Source organism: Malaclemys terrapin, chromosome 10 (assembly GCF_027887155.1).
Source record: "Malaclemys terrapin pileata isolate rMalTer1 chromosome 10, rMalTer1.hap1, whole genome shotgun sequence".
In the NCBI taxonomy this organism is placed as follows: domain Eukaryota; kingdom Metazoa; phylum Chordata; order Testudines; family Emydidae; genus Malaclemys; species Malaclemys terrapin.
In genome coordinates, this window is record NC_071514.1 from 82444997 (window position 1) to 82464490 (window position 19494).

General features: G+C 45.8%; 1 protein-coding gene across 6 annotated transcripts; it reads right to left on the reverse strand.

Annotated features, from left to right (window-relative positions):
• Nucleotides 1-1846: 1846 nt before the first annotated feature.
• On the reverse strand, nucleotides 1847-16499 carry SSTR5 (somatostatin receptor 5). Of its 6 annotated transcripts, none has more exons than XM_054042162.1 (4): nucleotides 16407-16499; nucleotides 15624-15658; nucleotides 4124-4205; nucleotides 1847-3872 (listed from the first exon to the last, which is right to left on the reverse strand). In XM_054042162.1, the coding sequence occupies exon 4, from the start codon at nucleotides 3853-3855 to the stop codon at nucleotides 2701-2703; it is 1155 nt and encodes a 384-aa protein (XP_053898137.1). In that variant the 5' UTR covers nucleotides 3856-3872; nucleotides 4124-4205; nucleotides 15624-15658; nucleotides 16407-16499; the 3' UTR covers nucleotides 1847-2700. The 6 variants fall into 6 exon arrangements, with proteins under 6 accessions (XP_053898137.1, XP_053898134.1, XP_053898132.1 ...); XM_054042159.1 differs by lacking the exons at nucleotides 4124-4205; nucleotides 16407-16499 and adding exons at nucleotides 14550-14706; nucleotides 16099-16212; XM_054042157.1 differs by lacking the exon at nucleotides 4124-4205.
• Between the last annotated feature and the right edge of the window lie 2995 nt (nucleotides 16500-19494).

Here is a 19494-nt window from a genome sequence, read left to right on the forward strand (position 1 = left end):
TCTGCCAATGGCCACCTGGGTGATTTTGGGCAAGTCACGCTGCCGCTCTGTGCCTCAGTTTCCCCATCTGTAAAATGTGGATAATGATACTGACCTGCTTTGTAAAGTGCTTTGAGATCTACAATAAAAAGCACTGTATGCTTTATATCCCATACCAATAATACAGCATACGGATATCTGAACGGAACACAGCATGTGAGATGAATTTGGATAAGCAGCAGGGTTCAGATAACAAAGTGTAGATAGACGAAATTCTGGCCCCATTGAAATCAATGGCAAAACTCCCATTGACTTCACTGCAGCCTGGATTTCACCCAGTACATCCAGGGATCAGTGGATAATGCTGCTCCGAGCCCATTCAATCTTGGCTTCTCTCTGCTGAAATAAGAAGCTTTTCAATAAGGGCCTGACCCAAAGTCTCCTAAAATCAATTAACTTCAATAGCTTTGGATCAGATCTTTAATGCTAAATGTGGTGATGGTCTTATATGTACCCTAAATATATAAGAACATAAGAACGGCCACACTGGATCAAACCAATGCTCCAGCTAGCCCAATGTCCTGTCTTCCGACAGCGGCCAATGCCAGATGCTCCAGAAGGAATTAACAGAACAGGCAATCATCGAGTGACACGGGTCCGCTTGGAACTGGACTGATACCTACCGATTCATTCCACATAGAAGTGGCATCATCTTCGCCCCATTAAGGATCCCAAAGTAAAAGACTGTGAAAATAATCTCGGGATGCATGTTCAGCTGACATAACTCAAGATTGCTCATTTCATGTCCATGGAGCGATGCCTCTTTATGCCAGCAGGGAATCTGGTCCATTGGCTCCATTTTTCTCAAGAGCTCTCTTAGCTTGGTACAAAAATTCATAGTTTTACGTATGGACTTACTTTTTCTCCCAATGGTTTAAAACCCTGGAAAACCCTACAATAACAACCTGGTGTTTACATTTTAGTAAGGAAAAACGTGTGCATCTCAAGCTGCCAACGTAATTTTTCAAAATCATACGCATATGTGTAAAACTTAACAAGAACCTCCGAATAAGCCCTCCTACTCGACAATAACTCTTCTAATATTGTTCCTTGCAATATGAATAGGACCAAGTTATCGTCATGTTCTGTTTACAGCTATTTGAATAGACTGTCTCGTTGCTTGTACAAATAGCACGCTGACATTTATTTGGTATATTAGGGCTCAGCAAAGCTTCCCAAGATAAGCTGTAAAAGGCCCATGTACTGCAGGGAGCAATCCAGTAAAGGTTGAAGGGCTGGCTTAGAAGGCCTGTTGGAATAGGTCTTTTCTATCTCTTACTTCCATGCTTCCATGTCCTTTCTTTCATACAAATAAACATACTGATAGGAGGGCTACAGTTATTTGAACAGCAGTAGTGACAAGAAGCAATCTCTAGGCAAAATAAATAGCTTGTTTCAGGATTAGAAAACCAAGGCGCTAGTTTGGAAAGAGGAAAACAGCATAGCAGTATTCCTTTCTCGTTTTCGGCTGAGAAGCAGATTGGTCCATTGGATGGGGCACTGGGCTGGGACTCAGGAGATTGAGGTGCCCTTCCTGGATCTGTCACTGACCTCTCTTTTCCTGTCTGTCTTGTCTACTTCAACTGTAAGCTCGTCAAGGCATAAGGTCTCTCATTAGGTCTTAGTACAGTGCCTAGCACAATGGGCCCCTGATTTGGACTGTAGCACGTAGGCCCTACTGTCATACAAATAATAAATAATAACAATAGTTGGATCTATGATAAGTTAAGCATCAAGGACAAAGCTGTATCAGTTTCAGCATGTGGTGACTTACAATGGTAGGAAAAGAGACGCGCCTGCTAGCCAAGAGGGAATTCAACTTGTTTTAATTTCTGAAAATACAATTTAAATTCAGATCCATACTTACATTCAGAACCAATAAATAGACACAAAACAGCTTTTCAGGACTTCACAATCACTGTCATTTACATAGTAATAAAGTGACGACGTTACAATTCATAAGCAGCTTGGATTAGACTGTTATACGCACTATGGATGAATTTTCCATTTCACATTCATTTAATAATTCTTTTTCAAGGTATTTTTATTTCTGGGCTGGGTTTTCTTTCAATTGACTTGAAACGCTTCTGGGCATTTGGAGTCTCTTATGTGGGATAATTACAGTAAAACAATGCAAATGGTTAAGCAGCACTTCCAAACTATGGCATATGCATACTTCCAAGATCAGTAAATTAGTGCTGTGAGCTATGTTACTTTGAAAACTGCCCCTTAAGAAATAGTGCTTTTTCCTTTTTTAATATAAAACATTCACTTACCCAACTATTGAGAATACTTTGGGGCAAATGAACCAATACACTCTCTGCTTTTTGCTGATCCAGCAATGCAAAGCAAATAGGATGGTTAAAACAGGCTCACAGCTGCTTTGCATCACCAGAACGGCACACAGCAGCCAGAACGTACCACTAAATCTGTCCCCTGCATATAGAAAGAGAAAGTGATAATACGTCAGATTGCTTTAGCTACATGCCTTAGGCATTCCACAGAATCCAATATATTCCATAATTCTTTCATGGGGAGGGGGAATCTATGTACATTTGTTGGAGCTTGTGGGTCTCAGGATTTCAGTTTCATCTCTGATTTTCATCCCCCCCCCCAGTTTTTCAGCTCTGCAGTTTATTTACAGTTTTTCAAGCCAGGACCTCACACCTTACTTGTTTGCATATGTCCATTGAATTCCATGTTTCTCTGGGTTAGCATTGCTTCTTGCAAGCGGCTGCTGTTTTCCTGCCTGTTCTTGGTTGGATCGCCGTCTTCAACGCCATTCCCCTTCCGGAGACATAAAACTTTCTGAAAACTCTGCTTGAAGTTGTCAGAGAGAAATCCATAAAGTATGGGGTTGGCACAGCTGTTTGCATAGGACAGAACCACCACAAAGAAGTAAACACCAAGTAACCCAGGCTCTTCTGGCAAGGTGGATATCAAATTGACAATGTTCAGTATATAAAACGGGAGCCAGCAAAACACAAAGACGACCACAATGATGACCACCATCCTGGTCACTTTCCTCTCTGACCGCCTGCGCCTTGTGGACCCAACTCGGACCCCAGAAGACTTGACCTTAATCACAATCAGCAGGTAGCAGAGGCAGATCACCAGCAGCGGTCCAAAAAATCCTAAAACCGATGTGTAAATGATGAAGACTGCTGACCATATGTTTACTGGCTCTGGCCAGTTCATGTTGCAGGTGTGAAGGTGTTCCTGAACATCTGAAAATATAATGACTGGAAGAACCACCAAAAATGAGAAAGTCCAGACTGTTATACTGATCAGTTTGGCCACCCTTGGACGCCGCCATTTGGTGGACTTGATGGGATGAACTACTGCAAGGTAGCGATCCATACTCATGACAGTCAAGCAAAAGATACTGGTGAATTGATTAATGCCATCTACGGTCATAACAAGCCGACACCAAAAGGAGCCGAAGGGCCAGTAAGAGATGGCGTTCTGAGTAGCCAGGAATGGCAAGCCAAGCATGAAGAGTACATCGGCTACGGCTAAATTCAAGATGTAAATGTTGGTGACTGTTTTCATCTTGGCATAACGCAAAACCACATAAATGACCAAGGTGTTCCCACTGAGTCCGATTGCACATACAAGGAAGTATATGATAGAGATAAGAACTGTGTGAACATCTTTGGATACAGGAAGTCCTGCTATAGTCCTATTGTCCGTCATGTTCGTCAGTGAGGAAGAATTTACATCTTGGGCACTGACCTCCATGCCAAAAGCATTGGAAAAATATAAAGGATCCATTTTTCCTTTCCCAATTTTTTTAAGGCTGAGATAGATTAACATTCACAAACATCTTGTTCCTGAAATAAGAAAAGGAAAGAAGAAAGAGAAGAAAAAAGAATTTTTAAAAGCCATGCATTTGATGGGCAACATCCAGAACTGGATTTTACATTAAGCATCTGTTGTAGGCATTGCTCAGTGTACCATAAATGTAATTACAAGTGTAATCAACAATCGTTTTTGTATCAAGCAGGTGTTGCACTGCTATACAGCATCCCCAATAAATAATAATATAAGAATCTATGATTCTATTCTATGATTAATCACCAACCTGGAACAGACCAATAGCGCATCACAATAGGGGCACATAAGTCTAGGTTTCATTCTCAGAAGCTGTTTGGAAAGGAATACGTCTGAAAAGCAGAGATAGAACATTCAAATACAGATGCAGATTTTGAACGCTCCAAAGTTCAGGGGCATTTAGATCCAGAGTTCTAGGTCAAGCCCATCATGACTTTGAAACCAAAAAGTGAGTTTTATATATTGTTTTTTTGCCCATCATTGTTTATAACATTGTGCTGGCAGGTGGGTAGCATGAGCAACCTTTTCCCAAGAAAGCACTGCCGATCACGATTGTTAATTTCTGTTCATCATCTCATGCCACCTCGAAGACAATGTGTTATTTGAATGATTCTATAACCCATCTGCCTTATGGCTCACCTCTTTCCAGGGCCCCCCAAAAAGGTGAAATTTTCTGCTTTCGAGTGTGGAAAAACCACCTGAGCTCCTATGGAAAGAGATTAGCCATTAATTTAGGGCCAGATTTTCAAAGGGTTTTTTGCAACCAAAGTGTCACAATAGAACCTGCTGGGCTGAGGCCTTTTGAAAATCTCGACTCAGTTATAGCTGCTGACTTGGTTTAAAATCTACCCATCTTTTGCTATAATCTGGTCCATAATGGCTATTCATTAATCCATTGTGAGTAGCAACAGGCGTGACCTGAAATTCCAAATCTAAATGCCTGAGGGGAGAAGGGTGTTTTTAAAATCCAGACCAAAATCTGGGTCTCATATTTGCAGCTGAGGCTCGTTCCATTGAAATATTTCCCAGATCTGCCTGCTCACATAGAAGCAATCTGAGCTGATAGATTCAGATGCCACTTACAGTCTGGCTAAACCAATTGAAAACCCACGGGAAACATCAACATCTGTGTAGGTGTGGAAAAATAAAACCATCCATTACAGCAAACAAAGCCCGAGTATAAATTCACTGATATCTATGACGGGAAGTCCTACATTTTGGAACATTTAAGAATAGACAAAGCACTAGATATAGCACTCACGAATGCAAAGAAAACTGCATTAGAAAGGAACAGATCAGCTCATTACCAGCTGTAAATTCTAAGTCCATTAACTTTTCCCGTATGCCCTTTCTGCATGACCCCAAATTATGATTTGAGCTTTGTGTCAAGGAAATGCCTTTCGTGAGCCTTGACTTCAATGGGTGTCCTGACAGTCAGTAGTAATAATTCCCGGCTCTTATAGCAGGGGCGGGCAAACTTTTTGGTCTGAGGGCCGCATTGTGTTTCAGAAATTGTATGGCGGGCCGGTTAGGGGAGGCTGTGCCTCCTCAAACAGCTAGGCATGGCCCATCCCCTATCCGCCCCCCCCATCTGCCCCTCCTTCTCACCCCCTGACAGCTCCCCCTCAGGACTCCTGCCCCATACAACCTCCCCCTACCCCCGTTCCCTGACGGCCCCCCTGGGACTCCTGTCCCATCCACCCCCCACTGCTCCCTGTCCCCTGACCGCCCCTGGAACCCTTGCCCTGACTGCCCCCCGCCACCCATCCAGCATCATTATCAAACCTTTTGCAGGTGGGGAAAGCACAGCCCAGAGGTGAAACCACTTGCCCAAGGTCACCCAGCAGTTGAGCTAGGAGCAAAACCCAGGTCTCCTGTGTCTCAACCCAGTGCACTATCTACTAGGCCACACACATTTGAGTAGGAGTTACGGTTTATTAGTCAAGCTGAGTAGGCAGAGCCGGCTCTAACTTTTTTGCCGCCCCAGGCAAAAAAAAAAAGAGCGCCACCCCCCCCCGCAGCGCTGCACCGCCAAAACCCCTGCCCCACCCCGCAGCGTCGCGCTGCGCCAGGCCGCCCAAATCCCCGGCCTCCCTGAGCGCCACACCGGGCCGCACAACCCCCCCGAGCGCCGCGCCACCCAAACCCCCACCCCCTTGAGCACCACGCCGCGCCGCCCAAACCCCGAGCGCAGAGCAGGGCCGGTCCGGGCCACCCAACCCCCTCGAGCGCCGCGCTGCCCAAACCCCTGCCCCCCCCAGCACTGCGCCACGCCGCACCGCCCAAACCCCGAGGGCCGCGCTGCTGAAACAAAACAAAACAAAAAAAAAACTCCAAGCGCCCCCCCGCCACCCGAAGATTGGCCGCCCCTTCCAAGGTGCCGCCCCAAGCACGTGCTTGGTCGGCTGGTGCCTGGAGCCGGCCCTGTGAGTAGGGGGAACTTTTCCAAGCTTCTGCCTCCACTGTGCCTGACTCATACTGATGTTATTTATTACTTTATCTCTTGCTAGTTTATGAAGCTGCCACTACAAGGGTAATGAGGTGCAAAGCAGACAGTGTAGAACTGCAGAAGAATTTACATTAAGAACCTTGCGGTCAACTCAGCAGGTTACTTCTCTCTCTTTCATCCCCTACATTCACAGTGGGCCATAGCGTAAGTTCCTCCCGCTCTCAGTAATAGTAAGAAATAGTTTGTTCTGATTTTGAAATTCGCAGGTGGGAAGTCACTGTCTGAAGAAAACAGTCTGCTTTATAATTTGCAACTGGGGAAGATGTGCCAGTGAAGACAATAAATGCACGAAGATTAGGACAGAAAACCTAAGGAGAATGTGGTACACGCTGTAGTTAGTCTTCATCCTTTGATGTCTTCCAGTCAAGACTGGATGCTCTTTCTGGAAGATATGCTTTAGCCAAATACAAGTTACTGGGCTCCATACAGGGTTAAAAGGGTGACATTTAAGGACATAGGTGTGCGCACAGGGTGTGCCGGGTGTGCCCAGGCACGCCCTAATGCAGCGGTGGGCAAATGGCCCCCGTCTCCCGGCGCGGCAAGCCGCGGGGTCTGGGCTCCCGGGCCGGAGCAAACGCAGCAAGCCACTGGCCCGTCCCCTGCCTTTCCCCCTTCCCTGGAGCCATGCCGCCACACACGCAGCGCTTCGGGGACCAGGGCTGCGCGCTCCCACGGGGCAGTGTTTGGCTCCATGGGGAGGCAGACACGCTCCCCCCTCCCCTGGAGCCATGCTGCTGCGCGCGCAGCGCTCTGGGGGCTGGGGCTGTGCGCTCCCGCGGGTCAGGGTTTGGCTCCATGGGGAGGCTAGGAGCCTCATCTCATGGTAAGGGGTCCGGGGCCAGGGGGGTTGGAAAAGGGGTGGAGGCAGACAGGGAGCAGGGTGGGTTGGATAGGGGGTGGGTTGGATAGGGGGTGGGATCCTGGGGGGTGTGGTTAGGGATGGGGGGTCTCTGGAGGGGGCAGTCAGGGAGCGGGGGGGTTGGGTTTTGCATGGGAGTCCCGGGAAGCAAGGAGGGTCCTGGGAGGCCAGTTGGGGGGGGGGGGTCCTCTGGACAAGGTTGGTCAGGGGACAAAGAGCTGGGGGGGTGGATGAGTCAGGAGTTCTGGGGGGGGCTGTCAGGAAGCAGGGGTGTGGAGAGGGGTAGGAGGAGGCAGGGAGCAGGGGGGGTTGTATGGGTCGGGAGTTCTGGGGGTCCTGTCAGGGGGTGGGGAGCGGTTGGATAGGCGTGGGAGTCCCAGGGGTCTGTCTGGGGGCAGGGGTGTGGATAAGGGTCAGGGCAGTCAGGGGACAGGTAGGGGGTAAGGTCCTAGGGGGGCAGTGAGGGGACAAGGAGCAGGAAGGCTTAGATAGGGAGTGGGGTCCTGGGGGCAGTTGGGGCAGGTGTCCCAGGAGGGGGTAGTCAGGGGACAAGGAGCAGGGGGGTTTGGAGGTTCTGAGGGGGGAAGTCAGGGGGCGGGAAGTAGGAGGGAGTGGATGGGGGCAGGGTGGGGGCGGGGCTAGGGCGGAGCTCCCTGCGTGCACACCCTAATGAAATGGGCTGTGCACGCCTATGTTTAAGGACCTGTGATTTACAGAAGGTCAGACTTCCTGATCTAATGGTCCCGTCTGCCATTAAACTCTATGAAACGATAGCAAATATGGGAGAAAAGAAATTGGAGGGGAATTTGCAGGTTCTGTACCTGATGAACTCCCCTTCTACCTTATGTTTTTGACAGTGTAGTGATGGGCCTGATAAAAGAGCCTTGATAGAGACAGTAGGTAAGTAGCTCCTGAGATTGTATAGCTCACAAGCTAAAGAGGAGTGGGCTAAGTTAATATTTAGCTGAGGAACCTCAAAATACATTACCACCCATGTTCTGCAGACAGTGGGGGTGGTGCTTCTGTGAATGGTACTCTTCCCTGCAGAATGCCAGTTCTGACTGTGTCCCAGCATGGTTGGGAAAGGAACTTGTGCTGCTGGAAGGAACGTCTCTCAGTGGAGATGCAAAGACAAGGCCCTAATGCCTTTTTTCTTTAGAGATTCCTCAACAGATTTGTATTTTATTTTATTTTGCAAAAGCAGGAGTTTTAGCCCTGGTACTCTTATTAAATTCTATCTAGTGCATTTTGTATATTCGGTTCCATGGAAACCACGTAGCTGTTGCTTACATGATAAAATGCTACTGCTAAACTCATCATGTTGAAATTTTTATCACAAAATCTTTCACCGGTTTCCATCAATCCATGATACCCTGAGTGCTGGCTAAATTCACAAGGAACTACCGTCATCCCTACATTTCACATCTGGATGCCTTACTGGGGGAGAAGTAAAAAGACAGCTATCTTGGGGCTCAGCACAAGTTCTGAGGTCCTCTCTGCTTTCTGATATCAAGGACGAGGCAAGAGACGAGGATGGAGAAAGGCTTGAGTCGATACGTCTGCACTTTGCCAGGAACAGTTCTCCGCCCCTGGCTTGTTCTGATGTGACCAGTCTCCCTTCCTTATTGGATCCAAATTGCTCACTCTGTCCGAGAACTTTCTGGGGGAGGAAGAAGCAGGCCACATAGAATCATAGAATATCAGGGTTGGAAAGGACCTCAGGAGGTCATCTAGTCCTGTGGTTCTCAAAGCCAGTCCCTAGTCTGTAGTAGTGCATGGGATTCTTCTGTCCTAAGTGCAGGACTTGTTGAACCTCATCAGATTTCTTTTGGCCCAATCCTCTAATTTGTCTAGGTCCCTCTGTATCCTATCGCTACCTTCCAGCATATCTACCATACCTCCCAGTTTAGTGTCATCTGCAAACTTGCTGAGAGTGCAGTCCACGCCATCCTCCAGATCATTAATGAAACTATTGAACAAAACCGGCCCCAGAACCGACCCTTGGGGCACTCTACTTGATATCGGACGCATCAGGAATGCAAGTTGGGGATGGGGAATATAGACATGCAGTCCAGAATGGCACCACACAGAGACGTGCTGGGTTGGCCGACAAGAGGAAATGGGCAGGGAACATGAGGTTATCCGTTTGTTATGGGACAGGCATATCCCAGTGGGGCATGGGGTAAAGAACCGGGGAAGGATGTTTTTTTCTTTAGGGGAGAAAGCAGGAGCATGGAGGGAAGCATGGATCTTGAGTGCATACCTTTATACAGAAAGAAGAGTTTTGCTGTTGTAGACTCCAGTAGCTCCACTCTTTCCATCTGCTATTTCACCATCATTAATGAGTCAACAATAATAATACTTAGCTCTTATATAGCACTTGTCCCTCATAGATCTCAAAGCACCTTAGACTGGAGAAGAGTATCATTATCCCCATTTTACAGATGGGAAAACTGAGGCACAGGATGGGGAAGTGATTTGCCCAAGGTAACTCAGCAGGCCAATGGCAGAGGCAGGAATTACACTCAAGTCTCCTGTGCCCCACGCTAATACCCTCTCCACTGAGCCAAATAAAGAATCACTTTGCTCTCACCGTGTAACGACTGACAATTTGGGCTTCAAACAGCATGACAAAAAAACTGGGCAGCTTTGGATAGGACAGCTAGTGATGTATTGCAAGCATAGATCATTTTGCGCTACATCTAGCTAATAGAATTGTATATTCTATCACTTATATTGTTGCTGCAGTAATTAATTACTGATCAAGCTTCAGCATGGGCTGGCGATAGGTAATTAAGGGATTCTGACTGATTTGTTTTTTACTTGGGTTTTTTGGTTGTTGTTTTTTTAAAATTAATGGAACATGTTCACTGGAAATTATGCACAGCTCCCGGGGAGTGTTTATCTTTCAGATTATTTTGTTTTTTGCTTTAGTTTCTTGGCCTTTCTCTATTTCTGACATCATACTGGGATATTTCACCTAAATGTGTCCAGTGCTTAAAATGCACAGACATAAAAGCATGAGGATTTACTTCAGTGGAGTTACACCAAGGATGAATGTGGCCCAATATTTACTCTGACATTTTGCGTAAACGTTAAAGCTTAACAGATGTTTCTTCCCTCATCTCTGCACTCCAGAATGGATGGACCTTCTCTCCCACCTCCTCTCCTGCATAGATAGGTTCTTCTCTTCCTCCGGCTCCTGGGTCTTCCTCTCATGTGAGACAAACACCTCACCCTCACCAGCAGCAACTACTTCTCTGCTGTACTGTCATTTCCATTTCACCACCCATCTTCAGGCTATGTTTTTGAAGGATTCAAGAAAGCTGCCTCCAAGGGTTTCTCTCAGATCATAGGCGGGTACAACCCCCATTTCAGATTTAGAGACATGTTTCCATAACTAAGAACCTACTACTGCTGCCAGCTAATGGAGTTACACCTGGAGCTGCACCATTATACTCCTATAGTTTCAGTGCTGAAGATCTCGGTTTCAACCTCTGAGATGATATATGTGGGGTTGTTATATATATTTGAAACCCAACCATTGCTTCCCTGAGGACCTGAGGATGAAAATGACTACAGGTCTGTCTCATCTTACGCTGGGGTTACGTTCTGTGGTCAGCACGTAAAGCGAAAACCGTGTATAGTCAAAATTACATTGAGTGTAATGGGCAGAATCGCTTGCACTACAGGAACAGTATTTAAATTGTTGTTTTTCTCTTTTGTTTTGTTTTGTTTTTGCCGACCGCGTAAAGCTGAATTCGTGCATGTTAAATGCGCGTAAGATGCGACAGACCTGTATAAGCAAGGCAAAACTGGTTTTATTGCTTTTCATACTCCAAGCTGAGAGAAATGTAGAAGGTAAATAAACAGCTTAAAGAGAAGAGCAGTAAATAGGATTTTAAAAATTCTATCAATTTTAATAAGCTAGGGCTCGATTCTCCAAACTTTACATGTCCAATTGTGTGCATAATCTGGACGTGTAATTACCTTAATTGAATGCATGAAATCCGATATTTGTGCATGCACATGGTCATTCAGACACATAATTGGCATTTGCAAATTCAATGGCGCGGTTTGAATTTGCAGTGTTGGTAACTTCATTCATAAATGAGGCTTGCAATTTGGTGTACTTGCTCCAAATTGTGCTATATACAGGACCATAGTTACAATAACAAAGTTAAGGCTTAACGAGCCTAATACTTCAGGACATAAACTTGTCACCAACAGAGATCAGGAAGAAGTCGCATAAAAACCAGAATCTTTGTGGGTGAGGATTTCATTGACTCTTACGGCTTATTTGCCAACTGGAAGCATAATCTTCTCTGTACAGCATGAAATTTACTTGGTGTGAAGAGTATTAAGATAACAAAGTTAGATTATGGCTTTGCAGTGAAGAATAAGCAGCAGGAGCAGATGAAATACGAACCTGCCAGATAGATCCTGTTTTAAAGCAAATGATGGTAGTAGTAATAGAAAAACCACGTGGGCAAATAGCCAGGACACATCAGTAGAATTGTACCTCGATTTTGATTGTTTCTCAAAGTTTCCTACAATGTGCCAGTGGAGCTACAGGTTTTGAGCAGGAGAAAAATGGCTACACTACTACCTCCTAAGACTGCTTCTTTTGTGAAGCAAGGATACTGCCCCCTTCCTCAAATACTAGAGAATGGGGAGGCAGGTGAGGACACTACATCTCCACCAAAGACTGCAGAGAGGGAAACCCAGCTCTTCATTTAACAGGTGAAGCAAGAGGCGGGGCTTGAAATGGAGGAGCGGACCCTCAGCCGGCTCCCTTGAAGTCAAAGGAACTGTGTCAATACAGAGTACCGAGGATCTGGCCTTAGGAGGAGTGTGTGTTGAGGTAGGCAGGGAGGTAAAACAATATAATGAATGTGTAACTCTACTAGACACCAAAAGCCAGGGACTTAACAGGGATACTGATTCATTCAGGGAGAGGGCTTAGTAAACAACATCACGCTGAATGAGGGGGTAAGCCATGCTGCCCGCATCCCCAAAGAAAAAAAAGCCCCCCACCCTCCCCCAAAGTGGCCCGTTAATTAAGAGGAAAAAACCTGAGGGCCACGACCTGCCCAAAAAAATCACCGAGCTTTTAACATTTCAAGCCCAAGGTTGCTTGTTTTTAGCTGGCTGATTTTACATCTGTATAACTATGTCTCTCAGGAATGTGAAAAACCCCTGAGAGACATAGCTACACTGATCTAAGTCCCAGAATAGCCAGCAGAATTAGCTACTGCCTCCTGGGAGGTGGATTACTGAGGGCAATGGGTGAACCCTTCTGTTGGCGTAGGTAGAGTCTACACTGTAGCATTTTAAGTGTAGACAAGCCCTTAGCACCGCCAGCAACCTTCAAACTCTTTATGCATAACAATCTAACCCCCAGTCTCCCACAGTGACCTCCCACATGTTACCCCTTCTGCTAAACAATCTGTCCCACCTTGTATTTAACTCAGACACTCTGCTTCCTTCCCGGACCTGAGGAGCTCGAAAGTTTGCACATTCTGCCAGAGTCGGTCCAATAAAAGACGATACCACCCCTACCTTGTCTCTCTCTTAATAAACGGAGCTGGTCAAAGGTTTTGCAATAAAACCTTCTTTTTTTTTTTTTTTTTTTTACCTAAATGGAAATTTCCATTTTTGTGGAAATTTTTCAATTTTCAATCGAAATTATTTTTAGCAAATTTTAATTTTTTAAAATTTAACTTTCACAGTTTTTGCTTCTTCCCCCTCTCCCCCATGGAAAAAGGGATGGAAAAGTTGGGAAAAAATGAGAGTAATTTTTTCTCACTTTTTAAAACGTCCCTTTTTTCCCATTGGAAAAATACATTTTAAAAAACAAGAGAAATATTTTTTTCCTCAGCAGAAATGAAACCACATTTGCAAAACCTGTCCACAAATTTTTTTAAAAAATTGTTCCATTCTACATTTTTCACAAAATAAAGTCTTTTCTTCTGCTGCTTCTTCTTAAAAAAAAATAGAGCTTTTTTCACCTGATCTGTTGATAACACAAATACTGACTGACTCTGAGGGCAAATATAGAATATGTTACCATTTTGGCTTTGGGTAATGTATCAAATTTTTAGGAATTATATTTTTCTGCTGATAATTTTACTGTTGTTACCCTCATGCCCAGCCATTATTTATTTTATATACATATTAAAGCAGGACAAATAATTCATGGTGATAAGTGATCCCATGAACTGTGCCCTTTTCCATTGATAAAATGTTCATAAATGTATATTTGCAATTTGCAAGTCTTTGCGGAATAATTCATACAAAATTTTTCAGACTTTGGTATGTTCATAAATTATTCCTTTTGACTAATGGTTCATGGTGTGTGAGTGGCCACGTAAGTCACGTGGCATTATTTCTGCTCCCTGACTAGTTGTCTAAAATGTTTTAAACAGGAGAATAGTGAATAGTGATTAATGAACAGTGAATCCTTTTCTTTGTACACAAATACACTTGTTCATGTGAGAGTCATTCCAGCAGCCCTACATTTCTATGATTCAGTGATTGTCTAATTCATGCAAATGAAAGTGCTTTCATGCAAATCTCCATGAAAAGGTGTTAAATGGTACAATCTCATTAGAATGAGCAGTGATGGTTTGGCATTCACACATATACTTGTGGACACTGTATGAATAATATTTGACTAGATCTCACATACAAAGAGTAAATATTTTCAGGCTGGATTGTAACCCTAACGAAACAAAATTCTATGCATTTGTTTCCCACTAAACAAATGCACTTCATGCAATCCCTGCCTATCTACTGGTGACTCTAGCATTATGCTCCATTTGTACAGCTCCTGTTGCTATAACCTTTCCAGGTCATTGCTCATTACAAAGATCAAACAACGTGGAGCTTGTCTACTATGACAAGATCTACATACACATCTTCAACAACCACTTCTACAGGCAACTCTCCCTACCTCTAAGTGATCACTTTAAAGCATCCCTAAACAACTCTGTGCTGCCTTTAAAAACTAACCTCTATTAGGCAAACACTCCATTTTTTGCTGTATGCAAGGTGATTGCTTAGGACTGCATGGGTCACTTGTCATTGTATTATATATGCATGTATGCATTTATATGTACATGAGCATGAACACATATGCAATGTGCATGTCCAGGTAGGCTCAGATTCTTGACGTAACTCCCCTGCAGTCACTGTTGTATTTGAGAGCAACTTTTAGCCATTCATAGCTGTTGATCACACATGAACACACACACCACAAATTGTCCTTTAGGAAAGATAAACTTTCTAACTATTTTAAGCACGTACATTCTCAGTAGGTTTGATCAGTAGCTCTAGTGGGGACTCGAGAACTCTAGTTACATTGTCCGCTTGAACTTCCATGCCTTTAATATAAACGTCCCATAAAAACGACCAACACAGCCCTGGTCAAGGACCCCACAAAGAGACAGATGCATAAATCCCCCTTGGAAAAAAAAAGAGAAGCAACATTGTATATGTCCTTCACCAAGAAGGCCCTTTTCACCTGGCTTTGCAAACAATTCCTCCGTTATTTCAAATCTTCCCTAAGAAGGAAAGTTTTAAGGAAATGGGAACTCCGGACTATGTTTGGTTCAAATATCTGCATTATTAATACAAACTTGACACCACTCTGATCTCAGCCTCCTATTTACTTTACCCCTCAGGCAAAATCCGTTCAGATGCACTTTGCCACCCCCTCCCTGATCAGTTATTAAAGTCTTTTCTCTTACTAATAGGTTGCAAGAAGCAGAGGGAAAGTCGATGCAAATTTGGCCATTAATCTGCTAGGATTTCAAAGGAGCCTAAGGGAGTTAGATGCCCAGCTCAGATGGACTAGGTGCCTAACTCTTTTAGGAGCCAAAGGCAGGATCCCTTATGACAAACTGGAGATGAAAAGGGACAGCAAAAGAAGGAAGATCATTCCAATGCCCACTCCTTGTGCCCCAGGACTGACCTGGCAATAGGCGCTAGCCGATGCCACAAACCCCAGCCCTACACATATCTCTACATGCCTCTCTTCCTTTGGCAAATGGGAAAACAAAGGGGGCAGGGTTACCTGCATGTCCGTGGGTTCTTCTTTGTAAGATCAAGGTATGAAATAAACTGCCCCCGCTTCCCAGCTGATTCTCCAGCTCAAAGGAGCCCAAGCGGATGCCACACATCCCCGGGCTACAGCTCCGAGCCGACTCTTCTCCCTCCGAAGCCAGCTAAACGGGGATCAGATCTTCGCCTCTCTCCCCCCCACCTCTTTTGACGGGCTTTAAAGCGGGTGTGAAAGGGCAGCAGCTGGTAGCCCAGCCCCCTCCAGCCCTACGGCAATCCATGCAGCTAGGGGGCAGGCCAGGGGGAGCAGCTACCTACCTGCTGGAGCGGCGGGGATGGAGGCGGACAACACGCTGCAAAACAAAAAAACAAGACCAAGACCCTGAGCTGTGCCAGGATCCGCTTGGGAAAAGTCCCGTGTGAACGGGAGGTCGCTGCAAAGCGCTCGTCGCCTGGGTCCCTCACAGGGGCTTGGGGGCTGGGACACCCCAGGGGGAGGAAGAGTCAGCCAAAGGGGGGCGGGGGCTGAAATCCCAATGCCCACTTCCCCCCAGCGAGCAGCTGGGTTTTCCCAGGCTCCGGGTGCTTCGTGCGAAGGGGAGGAAGTTACAGGTGCCGCCTTGCGCGGCCGCAGCTGGCTGCAAAGTTATCCGAGGAGCAGAGAGAAAACCTCCCCCCGGGCTGGGATCTGAAAAGCCCGGCTCCTTCCCTAGTAAGGGGGGGCTCGCTCCAGGCCCTTTAGTGGCAGGCATGGGGGGGGGTGTAGAGGAATGGGTGAAGGAGAGGCGCTTACCTGCGCTCCCTTTGCTCGGGATCCCTTTGCTGCCTTGTCTTTAACCCCTCCCCGCACCCCGCTTTTAAAGATCTGGGGGTGGGGGAGAGGGGTTGGCTGGTCTGGCGGCTGCTTCTGGGATCCCTACGGCGGGTGGGTGTCCTCCGCCTGCTGCTTCAGAAATGCCTCCCTGTCTCTGGTTGCCTTCTGGGGCTTGCGGGCTGTTCAGAGTAAATCCCCCCTCTCTCCGAGCCCTCCCCAGGGGAATTTCTCCTCCCTCCTCCAAGCCCTGCTCTCCCCAGCCCTCTGGGTCACTAGGCAAAACTCACCCTGCTGATACAGAGGGAGCAGCGACCTCTGGTCTTTGCATCTCCAGCCCAAGTCCGGTGGGTCGCTCAGTTGTGCAGGGATCTAAAGGGAGGCTTGTTACTAGATTCCCCCTCTCTTCTTCATGATGCTGTGTCTGTTTCCAGGAGATCCTTCTTTCACACACATACACCCCCCCCCCCCAGCCCAATTCATCACCATGGCATCTGTCACAGCTTAATAGCCTTCAGCCAGTCACTTGGCGTCTATCTTTCTCTTTTCCTCCTGGATAAATGAGCAGATCATTTTAAAGACGGGGCGCAAAGGGATCCGTTAGCTCAGCTGGGTCCATCTCCCTACCAGGTCAGGAAAGTCCCTAAGGATTGACTCCTTGAGAGTCTGTCCACTGACTGCAATGGGTTGTGGATCAGGCCCCTAAAACAGAACATCTGAAAAATATTAGACTATAGGGCCATATTTTGCACAGATTTGCTCCCCTGTTGCCATCCCATTGACTTCCCCAGGGTTTGCACTAGGTATTAGGTGGCTGAAGTATTTGGCTCTTTGAATGCAGCAAGGGAACAAACGAGACACATACGTCTTCTCTCCCATTCCCCCCCCCCCCCCCGCACCCTTCTCCCCCACACCAGTGCCGCCCCTAGTCAATTATTTTTTGTCAAGGTCCAAATTTCTTGGTCAAGGTATAATCAAGGATAGGCTCCAGAGAACATAACAATAGAGCAACCACAATAATGATAATAAGAAATAAATAAAAAGATGTCATGGTCCATTCAAAAATGTCTGGGGCGGTCCAGATTTGGCCCAGGGTCTGCGGTCGACCCCTGCCCTACACCATCCTTGCCCACTGAAATACCAGAATCAACCATCCACTGCAGTCCTGTGCACTCACATTGCTCACACGGCCCTCTTCACAATGCCACTGCATGCTGCAGACATGACCTTGTGCGGCGAGGAAGCTGTGAATGTTGACATGCATTAGCCTGTGTGTGATGTGGGAGAACACTGTCCCTGTTCAGAGCTAGTCGGGCCCCTCCAGGCACTCCGTTATTCATCGACATGCACGGAATGTCCTTCGGAACAACTTATATGATCTTAATCCCCTGTCCCGGCTTTTCAATTAGACAGCTGCCATTGAGTCAGATGCATAAATGCAAAACATAAAGGAGAAAAAGGCTGTTTTCGGCATGTCTCTTTCTAATGGAGTCTGCTGATGTATTTATGATCATGTATCGCTAAATTAAACTAAGGCTCCAGCCCGCTCTGGCCATGACAATGGGGGCAATCGTCTGATAGCAATAGCGTTGGGTTGATAACCCGAAAGGAAGCAGAGGTTTTGATTGCCCTCTTTGAAAACAGGTCAAATAAAATGTGACACACTTGCCACATTGTGAATATCAACATGAATAAAAATAGGATTCATTTCAAGTGAGCTTTTCTCATAGGCTAATTTACTCTAAAAAAAAAAAGAGAGAGAGAGCCGCTGAAAACACACTGAATTCATTAAGGTTCCCCCAAAGAAACGACACATATTCTGAATAAAGAGTTGGATCGTGCAAATACTTGTTGTTGTTACTGGGTGGGATTTTGGGGGTGCTGGAACAATTTGTATAGTGGGGGTGCTGAAAGCCATTGAACCAAACTATAAACCCTGGATATAATATAAACCACTTCAAGCTGCTGCACCCACAGCTCCAGCACCTATGAGGGATTTGGCGGAAGGTACCTCACTCCGCCTAGGAGCGAAGGACCTCCCGCTGAATTGCCGCAGCAGATTGCGATCGCGGCTTTTTTTTTTGGCTGCTTGGGGCGGCCAAAACCCTGGAGCCGGCCCTGCAGGGACCCCACTGAAATCCACAGGGCAGTGTATGATTAATGCCTGCATCTGGCCACGGGAAGGAGCTTGAAGGATCAAGTCTCCTAAATTCAAAGGCCAGAAAGGACCACGGTGATCATCTAGTCTGACCTCCTGTATAATACAGGCCAGAGAATGTCCCCAAAATAATTCCTAGCACCAAGGCTGCCGGAACAATTTATATAGTGGGAGTGCTGGCCCTTGAACCAAATTGTGAACCCTGTATATAATGGAAACCACTTCAAGCCCGAGGTTGTGGTATTGCTAGTTCTAGTGCCTATGCCTAGAGCATACCTTTTTGAAAAACATCTGATCTTATCTCATTTGTAACATTATGTAGCAGGTGGATGGATGATGTAGCTGGTGTGTGTGTGTGTCTGTGTGTGTTGATGGGTAACAGTAAAACAAGCACATTTTTAAATAAGAGAAGTCTCATATTCATGGCCCTGATTTTTTACTCTAATGGGCTCATCTCTTTTGCCGACAGTATTTATGGTATTTGACATCGTTATAACTTAGGGTGGTTTTTTTAGTGTGTTTTTGTTCAGTGTTGTGCTGATAAAGATCAGGCATATTGCAGTTTTGTGATTTTTTTCAAAAATGTAACTACCCACCCAGGAGACATAATTCTGAGAGGTGGTTCTATTCATTGTGCCATTGCTCACACAGAAATGTAGTGTCATAATATAGTCTGTTAACAATGCATTTCCTAGCAAAATCTTGAATGATGATGACAGTGGTGATAATTATATTGGTTAGCAATAAAATTTAAGTGTAGTGGGGGGTAAAGTTGGCTGCGATGAGGGAGCTATAAAAACAGGTTGCGGGTGAAGCACCTTTTGTGCTTTAGAAATTGACTTGTCAAAACGCAGCTGAAAAATAGAGGATGTTTTGGGATTGCTTTAAAAGAAAAACGCTCAGGAAACCTGTGTCAGCTGTTTTCCCTGTTGAATTAATTGATGAGCAGCAGAGGAAGGAAGCTAGACTGGTTGCTTGAATGGGAAAGAAATATTATTCCAGAATAATGAGGATAAGTCTTTTGTTTTGGTTCAGCCTATTTTAAAGAGGGGGATTCTGATTCGGATCCCGCTCCTGAGTTTATATATTTTGAGGTGTTGCGATCGGGGGCTTGGGGCTAGGACGCTCTGTAATTAGAACAGCTAGGTGGGTTTAGCTCGACCCAAGTACACCTCAGAGGGGTGTGCAGACCAGTAGGAAACACAGGACAAATTTGTGCC